The sequence below is a fragment of the Rhinopithecus bieti genome, unplaced genomic scaffold, assembly GCF_001698545.2.
Source record: "Rhinopithecus bieti isolate Rb0 unplaced genomic scaffold, ASM169854v2 scaffold_4101, whole genome shotgun sequence".
Classification (NCBI taxonomy): Eukaryota; Metazoa; Chordata; class Mammalia; order Primates; family Cercopithecidae; genus Rhinopithecus; species Rhinopithecus bieti.
Genome location: NW_016804458.1, coordinates 1,105,298 through 1,123,434, shown reverse-complemented (window position 1 = coordinate 1,123,434; position 18,137 = coordinate 1,105,298). Strand labels below are relative to the sequence as shown.

The 18,137-nt window shown below is 36.9% G+C and overlaps 1 protein-coding gene across 6 annotated transcripts in view; it reads left to right on the top strand.

Annotated features, from left to right (window-relative positions):
• FIRRM (FIGNL1 interacting regulator of recombination and mitosis) overlaps positions 1-18,137 on the top strand; it is a 59,878-nt gene that overhangs the window by 19,226 nt on the left and 22,515 nt on the right. For 5 of the 6 annotated variants that reach the window (XR_001884772.1, XM_017868424.1, XM_017868422.1 and 2 more), the window contains 7 exons: positions 8,660-8,740; positions 10,382-10,446; positions 13,895-14,043; positions 14,552-14,681; positions 16,599-16,785; positions 17,588-17,670; positions 18,027-18,078. Coding sequence is in view for 5 of the 6 variants with exons in the window: in XM_017868424.1 (XP_017723913.1) it covers positions 8,660-8,740; positions 10,382-10,446; positions 13,895-14,043; positions 14,552-14,681; positions 16,599-16,785; positions 17,588-17,670; positions 18,027-18,078 (747 nt within the window). In the remaining variant the exon portion in view is untranslated. Of the gene's footprint in view, positions 1-8,659; positions 8,741-10,381; positions 10,447-13,894; positions 14,044-14,551; positions 14,682-16,598; positions 16,786-17,587; positions 17,671-18,026; positions 18,079-18,137 lie in introns of those variants that run through there. The other variant, XM_017868426.1, reaches the window with a different exon arrangement.

Sequence of the window (18,137 nt, the reverse complement as noted above, 5' to 3'; positions counted from 1 at the left end):
TTGACTATTTTCAAATATTTTAATAAAGGTCAGAATGAGGGATCATGTTCCATTAGCGAACCATCCAACTCTGTTTTGACTGGGGTTAATGAAGATTTTGCTATATTGGAAAAGAAATCAAATTGTAGCCAATTAACATATAAGTTAAGATATGTTATTTTCATATGAAATAATTCACAAATTAAAGACAGTAATTTGTTTGACTTAATTTTATGGCACTATTTAAAGCTGTTTGGATCATAATGTGTATTATAAACTTGGGTGATGGAACAACCAATATTTATTGAGCTAAGTTGCTTAAATGTCAGACACTGTTTAAATCTCACAATAATCTTGTATTAGCCTCATTGTGGATGAGAAAACTGGGCCACAGAAAGGTTTAGTAACTTTCCCCAGATCATATAGTAGTTGTAGTAGGACCAGGACTTAAATCCAGGCAGATTAATCTATAGCCTTCCCCTGCATACTGTTGGCACTACCCACTGTTTTATCAATTTACAAATGTAATACGTAATCAGAAAACACACATATTACACAAGTATCTAACATGGAAAGTGAAATCCTATTTTCATCTACTAGAAAGAATTACAGGAAAGTTTTTTTTTATTTATTTTGGGTGTAGGAGAAAACATTAACATTGAACACATTTAAAAATAGTGATAGGATTATGTTATTATTAGAGTCAATAGACAAATCTTTGAAAACAAAACGTTTTATTTGGGAGGAAGTAATTGCAATTTGTAGCATACATGCAGACCAATTGTTTGGGTGTGTCCACAGAAAAAAGAGAAGGTTAGCGGTCTTATATAAAAGGAGAAATATTACATATGGCTCTTCAAGAAAGTCCATTGGCACTAGATTTGGGGAGCTGTCAAGCTCTGATTGGTGAGTGAGGGCAATGGGTAACACTGGTCTTAGAGTTGCACCAGGTTCTTTCAGTAACCCTTAGATAAACTGGTTTCCAGTTACAGCAGGCAGTTTCAGCAGCCAGGCTTACAGAGAATTACATTTTGGGAGAAATATTTTGTGCCCCAAGTGCTTTTCCCCCAGGCCTGTTGATTCTGTTTTAGTTGGGTATGACAAGAATGACTCAACTTGTGTTACTAATTTTTACATTATACAAATTGTTTACAACTTGGGTTTTTGCTTAACAGTTTATCCTTAGGGCTTTCTGTGTCCATGAAGGTATATGTACCTGATTCTTTTTAATAGCTATATGGTATTACAGTTTATGATTATACTATAAATTTGTAGTTGACCCTTGAACAATTCAGGTCCAAACTGCACAGGTCAACTTATGCAGATTTTTAAAAATTGTCATTTATTACAATAAAATAACACAAATCTATTATCAAAGGTTAAAATTTATCAAAACTTAGCACACAGAGACCATACATGGTACCATGCAGTTGAGAGAAATGTAAACAAATGTAAAGATGCGGTATTAAATCATAATTACATAAAATTAACTGTGGTACATATTGTAGTTGTGCAAAAGTAATTGCAGTTTTTGCCATTATTTTCAATATATATATTCAATGTAATACAATAATTTCATAGCCACTTCCTGTTGCTGTTACTGTGAACTCAAGTTTTGCAAGGCCATGTGATACTAACCATTCCCACATGAGCAGTTTGTCTCTCCAGTAAGTAAATTGCGTTTCTCAGTAAAAAGTATAGCTCTTGAGGTGCCTCCATATTTTTTCATCATCTTTAATGCAATATGGTAAACCCATAAGAAGAGCCACTAGTGATGCTGGAAGTGCTCCCAAGAATTCCTTAATACGTATTGTAAATTGAGGTCTACAACTGCAATTACCTGCCATTTCAGACATATGATTCATTTTGTAAATAGTGTTAATACATATAACATACAAAATATGTTAATCAGCTGTTTTTATTGGTAAGGCTTATGGTCAGTGGTAGGCTATTAGTGTTTTTGGAGACTCAAAAGTTATACTCGGATTTTAGACCACATGGGGGTTGGCACCCCTAGACCCCATGTTGTTCAGAGGTCAGCTGTATTTAGGTGTTCCCCACATGTTGCATACTTGGTTCGTTTCAGTTTTCACTATATTAAAAAAGTTGTTTTTTTTTGTAAAGTGAAAGCAAGTTTCTTAAGAAAGTAAAGGAATAAGGCCAGGCACGGTGGCTCACACCTGTATTCCCAGCACTTTGGGAGGCTGAGGTAGGTGGATCACAAGGTCAGGAGTTCGAGACCAGCCTGGCCAACATGGTGAAACCCCATCTCTACTAAAAGTACAAAAATTAGCTGGGCACGGTGGCGGGCGCCTGTAATCCCAGCTACTCAGGAGGCTGAGACAGGAGAATCGCTTGAACCCAGGAGGTGGAGGTTGCAGTGAATCGAGATCACGCCACTGCACTCCAGCCTGGGTGACAGAGCAAGACTCCGTCTCAAAAAGAAAAAAACGAAAGTTAAAAGAGTAAAGAATGGTTATTCCATAGTCGGAGCAACCCCAAAGTCTCCTGGTTGGCCACTTTTATGGCCATTTCCTGATTTATATGCTAAACAAGGAGTAGATTATTCCCTTTCTGGGAAAGGGGTAGGCAATTCCCAGAACTAAGGGTTTCTAGAAACCCTTTGTAGATCATATAGGATTACTTCCGGTTGTTGCCAGGGTATTTGTAAACTGTGATGGAACTGATGGGAGTATCTTTTATCATGCTAATGCATTATAATTAGTGTATAATGAGCAGTGAGGACAACCAGAAGTCACTTTTGTTAACATGTTGGATTTGGTGGGTTTTGGCCGGCTTCTCTACAGCATGCTGTTTTATCAGCAAGTTCTTTGTGACCTGTGTCTTGTGTTGACCTCCCATCTCATCCTGTGACTTAGGATGCCTAACTTCCTAGAAATGCAATCCAGCAGGTCTTGGCCTCATTTTACCCAGCGCCTTTTCAAGATGGAGTCCTCTGGTTAAAACACCTGTGACATATTTGCCCCCTCCTTTTTATAAGGGAACCCTTAATCCTAAGGGTTGTAGAGGGACAGATAGATATCTTCTATAATTTCTTGGGGCTGAATAGGGATGATGATATTCCTGCCTAACTATTGGGGTCTCTTATATTCCAGGTAGAGGGGAGATCAGTCAGAAAGTGTCAGTATCATGAGGGCCATTCGTAACTCTCAGTTCCGAAAAAAGGTGATATCTGGAAGATTAGTAAGTGTTCAATTTAATAAAACATTCAGTAAGCTTACTTCGTATTCCTACACAGAGTGCAACAGCAGTGTATTCCACAACCGTAAAGCAAAATAAGTAAAATTATCCCAAGTACTAAATAAGAAGACTTTCCATGAACTGGGCAACTGTTGGAAACCAAGCTGATTCCAGTCGCCCCAGAATTAGAATACTGATCCAGATTTTCACAATTACTATCCCTCTTGTTTCTTCTGAGCAGCAGCCAGAGATCACTGGTTGGTTCACAGAAATAAGCAGGTTAGTCTAAATTGCAGGAAAAAAACTCGAAAACAACTGATGAGAAAAACACTCAAAAACACCTAATAACAAGTGTACCATAGTTTTTGAAACATAATTTTTTTTTCTCTCTCTAGTCTCCCATTTTTACTAAAGACACATCATGATAAGACTGATTTGCTTTTTTATACTTGGCCTGATTATCTGTATAAAGTACAGCAAGAATAATGATTTTTCACATGGGCTTTTAAAAACTGGCTTTGATGGAACTCTGTTTTATAAGGAAACTCAGATAAGACTTTAAAATATGAATTAGATAAATTCCTCTCCTCTTGAGGTCCCAAGATAACTTGGGGCTCCTGGGCCTGTCAGAAAGTGACATTCTTTACTTACCATAGGTCAGGAACCCTGGCATAAACAAGGTATGAGGCAAGTTTTCCCAAGGGCCTTTATTGGCTTTATAAGTCAAGTTTGATTCCTTAAAGGAAAGCACACTATTCCAGCCAAAGCCTTGGTAAAATAACCAGTTTATCCAGTTGTGTCCTGTTGCAAAAGAAAACATTTGTATTGCGTTTATGCAAATAACTATGTTGCCATAAGTTGAGAATATTCACAAATAGGTTCCAAATTCTGGAGAAATCGGAAACAAATAGGCTCCAAATTTTATTCACAGTGATATACTTTACTCAATTGTTAAACAGCTCAAAGAAAAGCTCAGAGCAGCTCAAAAGAAAAGTTTTCTTGACTCTGAAAAATAAAACAAAGGATAAGCAACATTTAAAAAAAAAATTAAAAAAAATTACTTCAGTCTTCTGTTAGTTCAGTCTGTGTAGTTAACGCTTGCCCTATTTGATATCCACAAACACTCCAGCTCTTCATGAGAGTCCTCAAAATTTCTTTCCTCTATTTTAATGTCACAATTGCCAAAGTTATTGGAAACCTACATTGAAAAGCACCTGTCAAAGTTCTATAGCTGATTAAAAATTACCTTTTGATTAAAACCAGACAATTGTCTCTGGATGACAAAATGCCTTATGGCAGTCTCTGTTAAAGTCATAATTGACTAGGGATTTTGGTTACTTCTGTGGCACATAACAATTTTATATAACAATTATAACAACACTAAGTTATATCAGAATTATAGTTGTTTCCCATAATTTTGGAACACTTGCCAGTAACATTTATACAAATATAGCCCAAAGAAAGCCAGGCATCATTTTATAGTGCTTCCTGTATGATTTTTATACCAAAAAAGCAAAGTTTCACCTTTGCAATAGTGTCCTATTGTTAACCCCAATTCTTAATAAAACTGTATAGACAAATCTAATTTTAATCAGTATAAAATTTAATCGGTATAAAATCTAATTGTAGTCAGTATAACCATAAGGTATGATTCTCATAAACTGTTTACAACTCTTTACAATTTTTGTTAAAGAGTAGATTATTGCTCTTAGGAAACCCTGTTGTGATTTTTTGCAGTGTTCAATTTATGGAAAAACTGAATAATATCCCTTTAACTTTAGCCAATATGTTCACACAGATTTTTTTTTTACAAGATTAATTTTTTACAAATGTACAACTTGCTCAGACCTTCAGCATTATCCTATTTAACTTAAAACAATCCTATCCCCCTTTAATCTAGGTCAAAAATACACATTCTCATGCTCTCTTACAATCTTTTACCAACAACACATTTCACTTTCCTTACATACCTGTAATGTAAAACTGTTTCTTCAGTAGTCTTCAATTACATATTACAATGTTAACTCTTAGCAACTTTTACTTAGGGTGGAAAACCTTGGTAAGTAAGGAATTCTAATTATGTACTAGGTATGCAGCCTAGGACACAGAACAGAAGTGCAGATAAGGTCTGACTCTTTCTAGCATAGCTAGGGGGCATGGCTAACACCACATGTCCCCAGGCCTTACCTAGAATCTGCTCCAAAGTAAGTAAGTTAAACAGTTTTCAAAAGTCAAGCAGTTTATCACCTTAAAGCATTTAGCAAACCTAATATCTAACCTTCCTAATTTAAACCACATGTCTTTATTTTGAAGATATTTTGATTTTACCAATAATCTCTAAAACTGTATTTCCCAGAAATTACTTAAGTCACATGAATTAAAAGGCATTCCACTTTTTACTTTTCTGACAAAATATTTAAGTGTTCATTATTTTTAAGCCAGTTATCAAAGCTCTTTTATATTTCACACATAATACATATAAATACACATAAGAAGAGATGCAGTAGTTATAAGATTTTTCATTTGCCAGTTTTATTTATTTATTTAGAGACAGAGTCTTGCTCTGTTGCCCATGCTGGAGTACAATGGCATGATCTTAGCTCACTGAAACCTCCACTTCCTGGGTTCAAATGATTTTCTTGCCTCAGCCTCCCAAGTAGCTGGGATTACAAGTATGAGCCAACACGCCTGGCTAATTTTTTGTGTTTTTAGTAGAGACGGGGTTTCGCCATGTTGGCCAGGCTGGTCTTGAACTCCTGACCCCAAGTGATCTGCCTGCCTCAGCCTCCCAAAATGCTAGGATTACAGGTGTGAGCCACCACACTTGGCTCATTTGCCAGTTTCTTAATTGGATTACTGGGTTTAGGGTAGAGCCCTTGGAGGAACAGGGCCAGGAAAGCATGCAGTGTCTACAGCCTAATAAGCAGGCACAGTTGGAATGCAAAACAGATCCCCAAAAATTAAGTGTCCCATTTGTATACTGGATCCTGGATTCCCAAAAGAGAAACACTATGGAACAAGGCAGTCCAATGATTTTACCATGCATTTCATTGCAAAGTAACCCAAAGCCAATCAGTCCATTCTGTGATCAGCCCATCACTCATGGGAGTTGTATCTCAGTGGGGGTTGAGGGGACGATGGGGACATCCGCATACCTTCTAGGTGGCCAAGAGCATGCTTCTGATCCAAATGTGCAAAGATCTGAGTATCCCCCTTGTGCCATTAGTTATACCCAAAAGTATATTTCCTACCTAGTTATATACCAAAGCTCTGTGAAGTAATTTCTGATACCCCCAAAGTGAAAATCATCAGATAATGCAATACAAAACAGAACACAGCCTTAGATTTTGAGAGGGATCTATCCATTTTAAATTTTGGGGTTCCATGAGGAAAATAGAGGTTTTCACTTAAAAGGGATCTGTGGTGCCCTCTCTGTTTTCCGATGGAGTCCCAGGCTGTTAAAGCTTGATTATCTGCTTTCAATTAAACTGACTTAACCATGGCACTTTTTAAAACGTCCTTTTAAATCCGCTATTACCCGTCTTTAGCCATGCCAAAGTGCCAATATTTCTGGCTTTTGAAGCGAGTAACCTTCCAGGTGCTCAGAGAAAGAAAAATTTAAGACAGTTCATGGAGGGGAAGAGAATCAACAAATGGTAAAGGTCACACAGATACCAACCAGAAAGTATTCATTGCCTTTGCCAGATTGAACCTGGGCCACCAGCCATTGTAAAATGGCAAAGCCTTAGCTGCTGAGCTCCAGCACTAGGCAATTTCCATTGGAGCCCAGAGCAGCCAATTTTGAGCTTGCAAAGGCTCAAGGTAATTTTTAGAGCTAATTATAACAACCCCTAAATTCCTGTTCTTGGGATAGTAGAGATAGAGCAAGTACTGCCATGTGGTTACAAGGTCAAGCTCCTCAGGATATTTTTCAACATGTTGTCTCTGGGCAAGACGAAAGAATGGACAGTTGATCTGAGTAACAGAAAAGATAAGAAAAGGAAAGGAGAGAATGGGAGAAAAGCATTGCCTGTGGCAGGGTTGGGAAGGTGAGGAGCTCAGGGAGGCCTGAGAAAGACCCCTCCATTGCAGTGGCACTGAGTCAAGTTCAGGCAGCACTTGTCTGTAGTGAAGGGACCTTTTTCAGCAGTCCCATCAGCTCAAGTTTCCCCTTTTGGGGAGGATAAAAGCTCCCCATGTCCCATGATTCTGTACATGCCTAATCCTGTCACCCATAGCTGTCAGCAAGAGTGCAAGGCTGAGTAATCCAAAGTGAATAGCAGTTAACATCCCGTAGTGCCAAACCTGTTCTTAGCCCAGAGGGACTTTACTGAGGGGGATCTCTAACGCCCTAAATCTTAGGAAGAAGTCTAATTTTCCTAAGTTGGGCTGCAAACCAAAGTTCAGTCAAGTATCCTTTCCTTTTATTAAGAGGGGTGTTTAAACCCACCCTGTCTTAGGAGAGACTCTCAACTCCTATAAGTTAGGGCTCTAACCCAGTCCTCTTCATCACCTGGGTACCCCACCACTTAACAAAAGTTGGCCAATTGGTGCTGCAGTCTACTTTTTGGCACTGGAGGTCTCCTCAGTATTGTCCCTACGGGGTTTGCCAGGAAGTTATTACTGGAAAGGGGTCCTGATCCAGATGCCAAAAGAGGTCTGGAACTTGTGCAAGAAAGAATTCAAGGTGAATCCATAGAGTTAAGATGAAAGCAGGTTTATGAAGAAAGTAAAGGAATAAAGAATGGCTACTCCATAGGCCAAGCAGCCAAAAACGTCATATTGCATACCTATGCTAGTATTTCTATAGACTATGTTCCCAGAAATTGAACTGCTACTCAATTAAGATGTTTTAACACTTCAGCTTTTTATAATAATGTATTATTTTATGCTCCCATCAGTAGTAAAAGAAAGTGCTTGTTACCTTACTTCCTTACTAGTGCAGGGATATTTTCAGTCTTTTTAATCTTTGCTAATCAAATAACCCTCAAACTTTCCCCTTCCCCAAATATGTATAATTAGGTTGTAATTTGGATATTTTTCAGTATGAATTTATTGGCAGTTTGTTTTGTCTTTTTTGTGAAATATGTTTTTATGTCTTTACCTGTTTTCTTTTATGTATCATTCTTTCTTTGATTTGTAAGACCTTTTTCTTTTGATCATCCGTTAAACTTATCCCCATGTAACAAAGAATAAGGTATTTAAATTTCTTTCACTTTCAGATCAACCAAGAAGGATCACCTCTTTTGCTATCATAGGTTAAGATTTCTTTTCAGTAATGTAGAATTTAATACTATTGTCATTTGTTATTTGCATTGCACCTAATAATTCAAAGAAGAGTTATATTTTCTTGGAAAATTTTTATACCATGTTTAAGAGGTTTTGTTTTGGTTTTGTTTTTTAGAAAATATTGTCTCATTTGTAAGTTTAGCTAATTTTATATTCTTATTTATTATGCTTATTTCCCTTTTTGGTTCAGGATAATGCTGACTACAGATTATTTCAGAAAACACTCAAATTGTGTCGTTTTTTTGCTAACTCCCTTTTGCACTATGCTAAGGTAAGTCTTTATTATACGTTACTTTATTTAATTGTAGTCCTCTCAAAAAACGAATTATTATCCCCATTCCACAGAATAGAAAGCTCAAGCTCAGATAGCATATAACTTGATCAAGTCACATATCTAGAAACCAGTAAGGTTGGGATTTAAGTACAGATGTGATTTCTTTTTTATGGTTAGACTATGTCTTAGAAAGTAAAAGAAATAGTTTTATTGTATTATAAGATATAGGAAAAGCTGATGATCATTTGAAAATTTTAAAGATTCCCCTGATGGAATTGATTTTTTCAAAAAGACAAGCAGCATAGTCAGGGAAAACTTTGCCTCCCTACACACCAAGCAAATATCAGATGGGTTACTACCCATCAAATACCATTGGTGCATTTCCCACAATGTGTCTTTGCCACTGGAATACTTTTGCCACTGGAATATTTTTGCCACTGGAATACTTTTGCCACTGGAATACTTTTGCCACTGGAATACTTTTGCCACTGGAATATTTTAAACCCTGCAAGCTGCAGGGAACCCAGTGTAAGAAGCAACCAACTACTCTTAAATGGCAGCTGCCCAGAAAGACCAATTTGGATGGCAGTGTATCAGTAGCCAGGGTACCAGCCATGGAATTCTGACTATAATAAATCATAATTGGAAACCCTTATCTTTCCTCAAAAACAGAAGAAAAGGTCAAAAACAAATTGAACACGGACAGTAGTTTTTTTAAAAACCACTAACATCTTTTACTAATAATGTTTTGTTCACTGACTGCTGTAAGCATTCTCTGCTCATCTTTGCAAATAATCTGCCTTGACAACTTTTCTGTTTATTTATTTTTTTGAGACAAAGTCTCACTCTGTTGCACAGGCCTGGAGTGTGATGGCATGATCTCGGCTCACTGCAACCTCCGCCTCCCAGGTTCAAGCGATTCTCGTGCTTCGGCCTCCCAAGGAGCTGAGACTACAGGCGCCTGCCATCACACCTGGTTAGTTTTTGTATTTTTGGTAGAGATGAGGTTTCACCATATTGGTCAGGCTGGTCTCGAACTCCTGACCTCAGGTGATCTGTCCACCTTGGTCTCCCAAAATGCCGACATTACAGGTGTAAGCCACTGTGCCCGGTCGACAACTTTTCTGTTTGACAGTTACCACTACTATTCTGATGACTCTCAAATATGCAGGCCTCTTTAAAAATTATGACACAGTTTTTAAAGTGTGGTGGCTCATGCCTGTAATCCCAGCACTTTGGGAGGCCAAGGCGGGCGGATGACCTGAGGTCAGGAGTTCAAGAACAGCCTGGACAACATGGTGAAACCCTTCCTCTACTAAAAATACAAAAGTAGCCGGGTATCGTGATGCACGCCTGTAATCCCAGCTACCTGGGAGGCTGAGGCGTGAGAATTGCTTGAATCCGGGAGGCAGAGGTTGCAGTGAGCCGAGATCACACCATTGTACTGCAGCCTGGGCAACAAGAGTGAAACTACGTCTCAAAAAAAAAAAAAGAAAAAAAAAGAAAAGAAAGAAAAATAATTTTTTTTAAAAAGGGGGCACATTCAGGATTTTATTTTAGTTTGCATTCCTTTGTGAGATGATATGTACTAAAAAGACACATTTTATGCAAAGAATGAATAGAATTGTTTTATTTTAGGAATTTCTTCCTTTCCTCTCTGATTCTTGCTGTACTTTGCACCACCTGTATCTTCAGATACACAGGTAAGAAGAATGCCATATGATTATTAAGATATAACAATGCCATCTGTGCCATGCAGTGCTTAAGTACCTACCATTTTACAATAAAACAAAAATTTTTCTTAATGTTTTAGTAATTTTTATCTGCTAGCTTGAAATAATTGGAGATAGAGGCTTTTGAAAGATACATTCCACATGAGTTATGCTTATCTTTGTATTTTACTAGTACCTTATACAGGAGTGATAATTAGTAGGGTGATAAAATCCAATGGCAAATATAAATATATATATACACACAAATATACGTGTACCTTATATATGCCTTTATATTTTATATTGGCATTTTTTAATCTTTATTTTATTTTGTTTCTATGAAGTTTAAGTCAGCCCCATTTAAATTTAAATTTTGATACCTTTCTGTAATTCACTTTACAGGACGGTCTTTTTTCTGAAACCATATCAGAAAAGAAAGTGAATTACAGAAAGGTATCAAAATTTAGATGGGGCTAAGCGACTTCTAAAATTGATGGTTACCTCCAAAGAGCCCTAAATTTGACACAAAATGAATTCATTTATCATCAGTCCTGTTGCAGCTTCATAATTCATTTAGTGTCCCAGACAGCTTTTTCACACCTTTCCTTCCTCAAACTTCCTGTATCTCCAACATCTTCCCAATTCCTCATTGTCAATGACCTCACTTCCTGTGTCACTGAGGAAAAATAGAAGCAATTAAAAGAGGGCTGCTGTATGTTTCCTGTAACACATCTACTATTCTATGTGTATCTAGACCCATATATTCATTCCCTCACTACCATAAGTGAACTGTGCCCCTAAGACTAGCCTCTCCATTGGGCATTGGATTTCATCCTCTCTCACAGGCTCAGTGACCTTGCACCAGCAATTATTCCCTTTCCCTCTTGCATCATCAGCCTTTCCTCCATACTGGGTCACTCTCATGAGTATACAAATATGCTGTTATTTTTCCCTTCTTAACAATACAAAACAAAATCTTTTGACTCTACATCCTCCTACAAATACCCTCTCGTTTCTCTGTCTTTCTTTACAGCAAAATTTCTAGAAGGAGTTGTCTATACCCCTGTCTCAACTCTTTTCTTGAATCTAGTCCAGTCAGGCTTTCTGCACCAACACGTCATCGAAATAGTTCTTGTTAAGGTCATGAGTGACCACCACGTTACTGCATCCACTAGTCAATTATAGTCCTTCTGTAACCTGTCAGCAGCACTTGATCCTCTTTTATGAACACTTTGTTCTTTTGGTTTCTAGGACATGTCTCACTCTTAGTTCTCTTGGTTCCAGTCTTACCATCTGCTCCTTCTCAGCCTCCCTAGCAGGTTTCTCTTCTAAGTTAAGTGTGTCCCAGCACTTACTCCTCAGGCCTGTTATCTGTCTATTATCATTTAGTCTCAAGACTTTAAATTTATATCTCCTTTAATGTCTAACCACCAATCAGGACATCTATACTAAATTGTCCCAAACTGAACTCTTGATTTCCACCCATGTCATCCTCATACCCAATAAAATCTGCTCCTTTTGTAACCTCTTTATTTCAGTTTAAGTGGCAACTTCGTTCTTCAAATTGATCAGGCCAAAAAACCTTGCTCCTTTAGCATATTCTGTCAGTGTTACCTTCAGTGTACACACGCATGCACGCACGTGCATGTACATGCACTTCTCATCACCTGAACTGCTACCATCTGATCTGACCCACTATTATTTTCTTGCCTGGATTTTGCAAAAAAGTTTATATCTTTGCCTCACGCTAGTTTGTTCTCCACACAGTAGCCAAAATGAGTGATAAAAAACACAAATCAAATGATGTGACTTCTTTGCTCAACCCTCAGATGACTTTCATCAATAGAACTTCTTGTCTTTCTTTCCTTGTTTTATTTTTTTTCTCTGCAGCACTGAATTAACCTCTGCTATATTATGTATTTACTTGTACACTTGTCTGTTAACTGTCCCCTTTCATTAGAATTGTAAACTCTATAAAGACAGTGACTTGGTATATTCTCTTTATTACTGTATCACTCACTCGTGGAACAGTGCATGGCATGTATACATAGGCACTTGGTAAACATTTATCAAATTAATTTAAAAATATTTGAAAAAATACTTGCAATGATGCTCAGTAGATGTCATTCAAGTCTGGAATTTCATTACTATGTTTTATTTGTATATGTCTTTTATTTACTTATAATTAATCCTCACAATAACTCAGAATCAATGTCACGAATGACGAAACTGAGTCTCAGGAAGGGCAAATGAATGAACCAAAGTCATGTAACTAATTGACAGATTGGTGCTTTTTCCATCACTCTACAAAAACCTCAAGTGTTTATCTTAAGTGCATACTTTAAAATGCTGTTATCCTCTGCTAGACAGAGTTTTCTTATGTATTGTCAAGTATACAATTAATGTGGCAAAAAATATAGAATACATATCTTAGTTCACATAAGTTTTGATTGAACTTTAGTTTAAAACCCAGTTACTGAGACATTTTCATGAAATAGTCTTTCCATTCTTCTTCAGTGTTAGTATATGGTTTATTTCTTGTAAAGCTCTTGCTTCTGAGAAACTGAGTATTAATTCATAGTAAATTCAGCGTTCTGCCTATTTAAAAACAACTTTTTTTTTTTCTTTTTTGAGACGGAGTTTCGCTCTTGCTGCCCAGGCTGGAGTGCAGTGGCGCGGTCTTGGCCTCCCAAAGTGCTGGGATTACAGGTGTGAGTCACCATGCCCGGCATTTTGTTTGTTTGGTTGGTTGGTTGTTTTTTTTTTTTTTTGAGACAGAGTTCACTCTCCCACCCAGGCTGGAGTGCAATGGCACGGTCTTGGCTCACGGCAATCTCCGCCTTCCAGTTTTAAGCGATTCTCGTGCCTCAGCCTCCCGAGTAGCTGGGATTACAGGCATGCACCACCACACCCAGCTAAGTTTTGTATTTTTTAGTAGAGATGGGGTTTCACCATGTTGGCGAGGCTGGTCTTGAACTCCTGACCTCAGGCAATCCACACGCCTCAGCCTCCCAAAGTGCTGGGATTTGACAGGCGTGAGCCACCACGCTCCACCTAAAAACAGCTTTTAATAGAAATAAGCTAGAATTTATCAGAAATAATCTTTTCAATATGTATTTTCACTTTTGATTTAAGATAGATTTTTATAGTATTTTAAGGATACCATTGTCAAAATGGTATCAGTGCCTCAAAGCAACAAAGATTTCTCTAAGATTATCAGCTTCTCATTTTATAGAATTATAGCTATGTTTGGTTTAGAGATCTTGATCCAATTCTGGTATCAATTTAGTACTTGGAATTTTGTTTTATAAAATGCACACTTATTTTTAAAAATTTAGTTTTTAATGTATTTTTACTACTAGAACATCAGTTTATAGTACTTACTCTACCTAAAATTATAAGATAGCTATTAATGAGTTTTTTTTCTCTCCCTTTCCAGCAAGTTTCCTCCAAGCCTTTATGCTACCAGGATTTCTAAAGCACACCAAGAGGAAATAGAAGGTGCTTTCCTAGTGACACTGGATCCACTTATCAGTCAGCTGCTCACATTTCAACCTTTTGTGCAGGTGGTTTTGGATAGTAAATTAGGTAAGCTTCAAAACAGATTTAATGGTAAATCATCTATTACGACATGTTAGAGACAGTGATTTCCCCTAACCATTCTTTTTTACAATTAAGAAATTTTTATTAAGTTTCTTTTAGTTTCTTTTCTTGAAACATATTTCTTATTTAAAAATTATACCTGGCTGGGCACAGTGAATCATGCCTGTAATCCCAGCACTTTGGGAGACTGAGGCGGGGAGATCACCTGAGGTCAGGAGTTCAAGACCAGCCTGACCAATATGGTGAAACCCCATCTCTACTAAAAGTACAAAAATTAGCTGGGTGTGGTGGCATGTACCTATAGTCCCAGCTACTTGGGAGGCTGAGGCAGGAGAATCTCTTGAACCCAGAAGGTGGAGGTTGCAGTGAGCTGAGATTGCACCACTGCACTCCAGGCTGGGTGACAGAGTAAGACTCTGTCTGAAAAAAAAAAAAATTCCTTTACGTATTAATCAGGTTGCTGCTGAATTAATGTGTTTTTATTACATGTAAGACCTGCCATGTGAACTACAGTTTCCACAATGTCTTCTTCTGGTTGTTGTCATGGATAAGCTGCCATCTCAGCCTAAGGAAGTGCAAACCCTGTGGTGCACAGACAGCCAGGCCTCAGAAACTACAACCAGGTAGCAAACATGTTTTTATCCAGTCACATTATCAATGGTTGAGAATGCCCTGTTGTTTGGAATGGTCTTGAAATTAAGTTTTGTTTTTTTTTTAATCAGATATTTATGTTAATAGTTATTGTGTAGACCTCATATGTGTGTGCCACACACACATATATATTGCTACTATATAACAGTAGATAAATATAAAACATATAAACCTCTATTAGATGCTAAAAATATTTTAATGTTTTAATTTTGTTTAGTATTGCTTAATGGTCAGCATTATAAACATTGATTGTAATAGAGCAGATGTAAGTAGAAGCATTTAAAAATGAGCTCTGGTAAATAGAACACTAGACTATAGGTGTGTGTATATATATATATATGGTATATCCTGGCAAATTTTACCTTTAATCATCTTCCTTGCCAACACCATAGTCCACGCTCTAGTTTCTTTCCTCCCAGATTACTCTGTGCTCTAATTTTTCACCTCTTCCTTTATCCCATTCTGTGTACATAACATTTATGTCCTGTCAGAGAAATTCACTGTCAAATTCCTTAAAGGAGAATTTTTGTGGACATTTTTTGCATCATTTACCAACTGTTTATCTTAGTACTGAGTTACACAAAGTCAGAGTTCCTCAAGTAACTTGAAACTTAAATAGCTAAATTAGATATTAAATGGAAAACAAAATAAGTAGCAGAAAAGGAGGAGTCATTTTAAGATTAAAATGGTTGAAGAAACTTAGAGGATTTAAACAACAAATTAAAAATAGTCAAGTTATGGGCAGGGTGTAGTGGCTCACGCCTGTAATCCCAGCATTTTGGGAGGCCGAGGCAGGAAGATCACTTGAGCCCAGGAGTTGGAAGACCAGCCTGGGCAACATAGTGAGACCTCATCCCTAGAAAAAATTTAAAAATTAGCCAGGACAGCTGGCACACACCATTGGTCCCAGTTACTTAGGAGGCTAAGGTAGGAGAGAATCACTTGAGCCCAGGAGGCTGAAGCTGCAGTGAGCATGCCAGTGCACTCCAGCCTGGGTGACAGAGCAAGACCCTGCTCCAAACAAAACAAAACAAAACTGTCAAATTGTAAGTACGTAAAGAAGACAAAAGCACGAGTAAAAGGAAGACATAAATAAGGAGTGTGACGGAAGCAAGGAATATTTGTTGAAAATGAATATAGGAATGAGGAGGAAAAGTAGAAGATGGCAACAGTATGGGACAGGCTTTTATTCCAAAGCTGAGAAGTTCTAACATTATGCTTCAGTTTTTGAGCAGAATAGAAGCTCAGAGCCAGGTTTAGGGAGACTAACCTCATCATGGTACACAGAATGGGATAAAGGAAGAGGTGAAAAATTAGAGCACAGAGTAATCCGGGAAGAAAGAAACTAGAGGGTGGACTATGGTGTTGGCAAGGAAGATGATTAAAGGTAACATTTGCTAGGATATACCTTATATATATACCTATAGTCTAGTGTTCTATTTATCAGAGCTCATTTTTACATGCTTCTACTTACAGCTACTCTATTACAATCAATGTTTATAATGCTGACCATTAAGCAATACTGAACAAAATTAAAATATTAAAATATTTTTAGCATCTAATATAGGCTTATATATTTTATATCTATACTGTTATAAAGTAGCAATATATATTGTCTACACAATATTAGCAATATCTGATTAAAAAATTTTTTTTGACACACCATATGAAGTCTACACAATAACTATTAACATAAATATCTGATTAAAAATTTTCTTTGACACTGTATTTTCCTTTTATGTGTGCATATTCACACATGTTGGAAACTTGCTGAGTATACCTCTTGAAATTTTTCTTTGCTTAAACAACCTTCCATGTTACATATTATTATACTTGCTAATTAGTAAATGTTATTAACGTTGGGTTCAATGTTCTCAATTTCTCTGCAGGATATCTCTACTCAAAGCCATTTTCTACAGTTTTGAGCAGTGTTCTGGTGAACTCTCTCTACCTGTTCATTTACAGGGATTAAAGAGTAAGGGGAAAGCTGAGGTGGCTGTCACATTGTATCAGCATGTTTGTGTTCATCTGTGTACATTTATTACTTCCTTTCATCCCTCACTGTTTGCTGAACTGGTAAGCTTATTACTTACTGTGCTAAGCTAAGGTTACACTTTTGCTTTCTCTTCACTGAAATTGTGATTCATATACAGAAGAAAGTGTGGGAATCTTAACGTGTATTTGTTTTGAATGAAACTTAGTTGTGTCCTAGAAAATGGTAATCCTAGATTCCTATATTGTATAGATCTAATATTTGGCTAAAATATTTGAGAAAACATTTTGGGTGGGGAGGTATGCAAAGACAATGTGAGAAGAGGAAAAAATATGTGGTACTTAAGTAAGTTTCAAAAGAAAAATTAATAGCTTGTAGTACCAGGGCTCTTATAGATCTCAGATATAATGTAGATTTTCAAAAAATAGAATTTGATTCGAAAAGAGGTTAAGAAATTCTAGGAATTTGATACTTGTAATATCTGAAATTTAAGGATCAGTAGCATTTCAGATATTACATACTATCTAGCACCTATTAAATATTGTATGTGAATAAAAGCAGAAAGAAGAGTATAAGCATATATGTTATTTATGTTGTTTTGAATATTTCAGGCTGCTTAGAGAATCTTTGTGGATCCTCGTGATTGAATTACCACATTTAAAACCATGTTGAACTCTCCATAGCACAGCACAGTACTTAATGTATAGTAGGTGCTCAATAAATATTGAGGGAATGGCAGTGTCCTTTCAGATACTAGAAAGTAGAACTTTCCCATTGAGGATCTGTTATTTGGATTCTGATAGTGCTTTCTTGTTTTATTTTGAGAAATATAATACTATTATTGTGAATTTTAGTATTTAAATAAATTTTTCTGTTTTTGATTAGGATGCTGCTCTGCTGAATGCTGTACTTAGTGCTAATATGATCACCTCTTTGTTAGCTATGGATGCATGGTGCTTCCTTGCTCGGTACAACATACTTGCTTTTTCTTTGGATTGGTTATTAGTAGTGACTGACAGTAAATAATTTTATAATTGTAAGTTTATAGAAAAACTATGTTTCAATAATCCTTTAATAATAATTCCCAAAATGCTTTGATTTCATATTACAGCATTAAATTAGGAAACAAGTTCTCTTCTTTCTTTGGTTCAAGCCAATAGATGAGTACTGTTTAGGGAGTTTTGTATATTGTGATACTATTTGGTCATGGAAGTAATGGCAGTTTTTAATGTCCTCATCAGAATATTTAGTGCTTTATGCAAGTTCATCTCCTTGTGTTTCTGAGTAATTGTATAAACCCAGTTGCCTTCTCTTTATATTGCAGATATGGGACTGCTGAACTCTGTGCACACCATGTCACCATAGTGGCTCATCTGGTGCGTAGAATTACAAGGCCTAAAATACCCACTCTATGCAGTTCCTCTGGGGATATGAT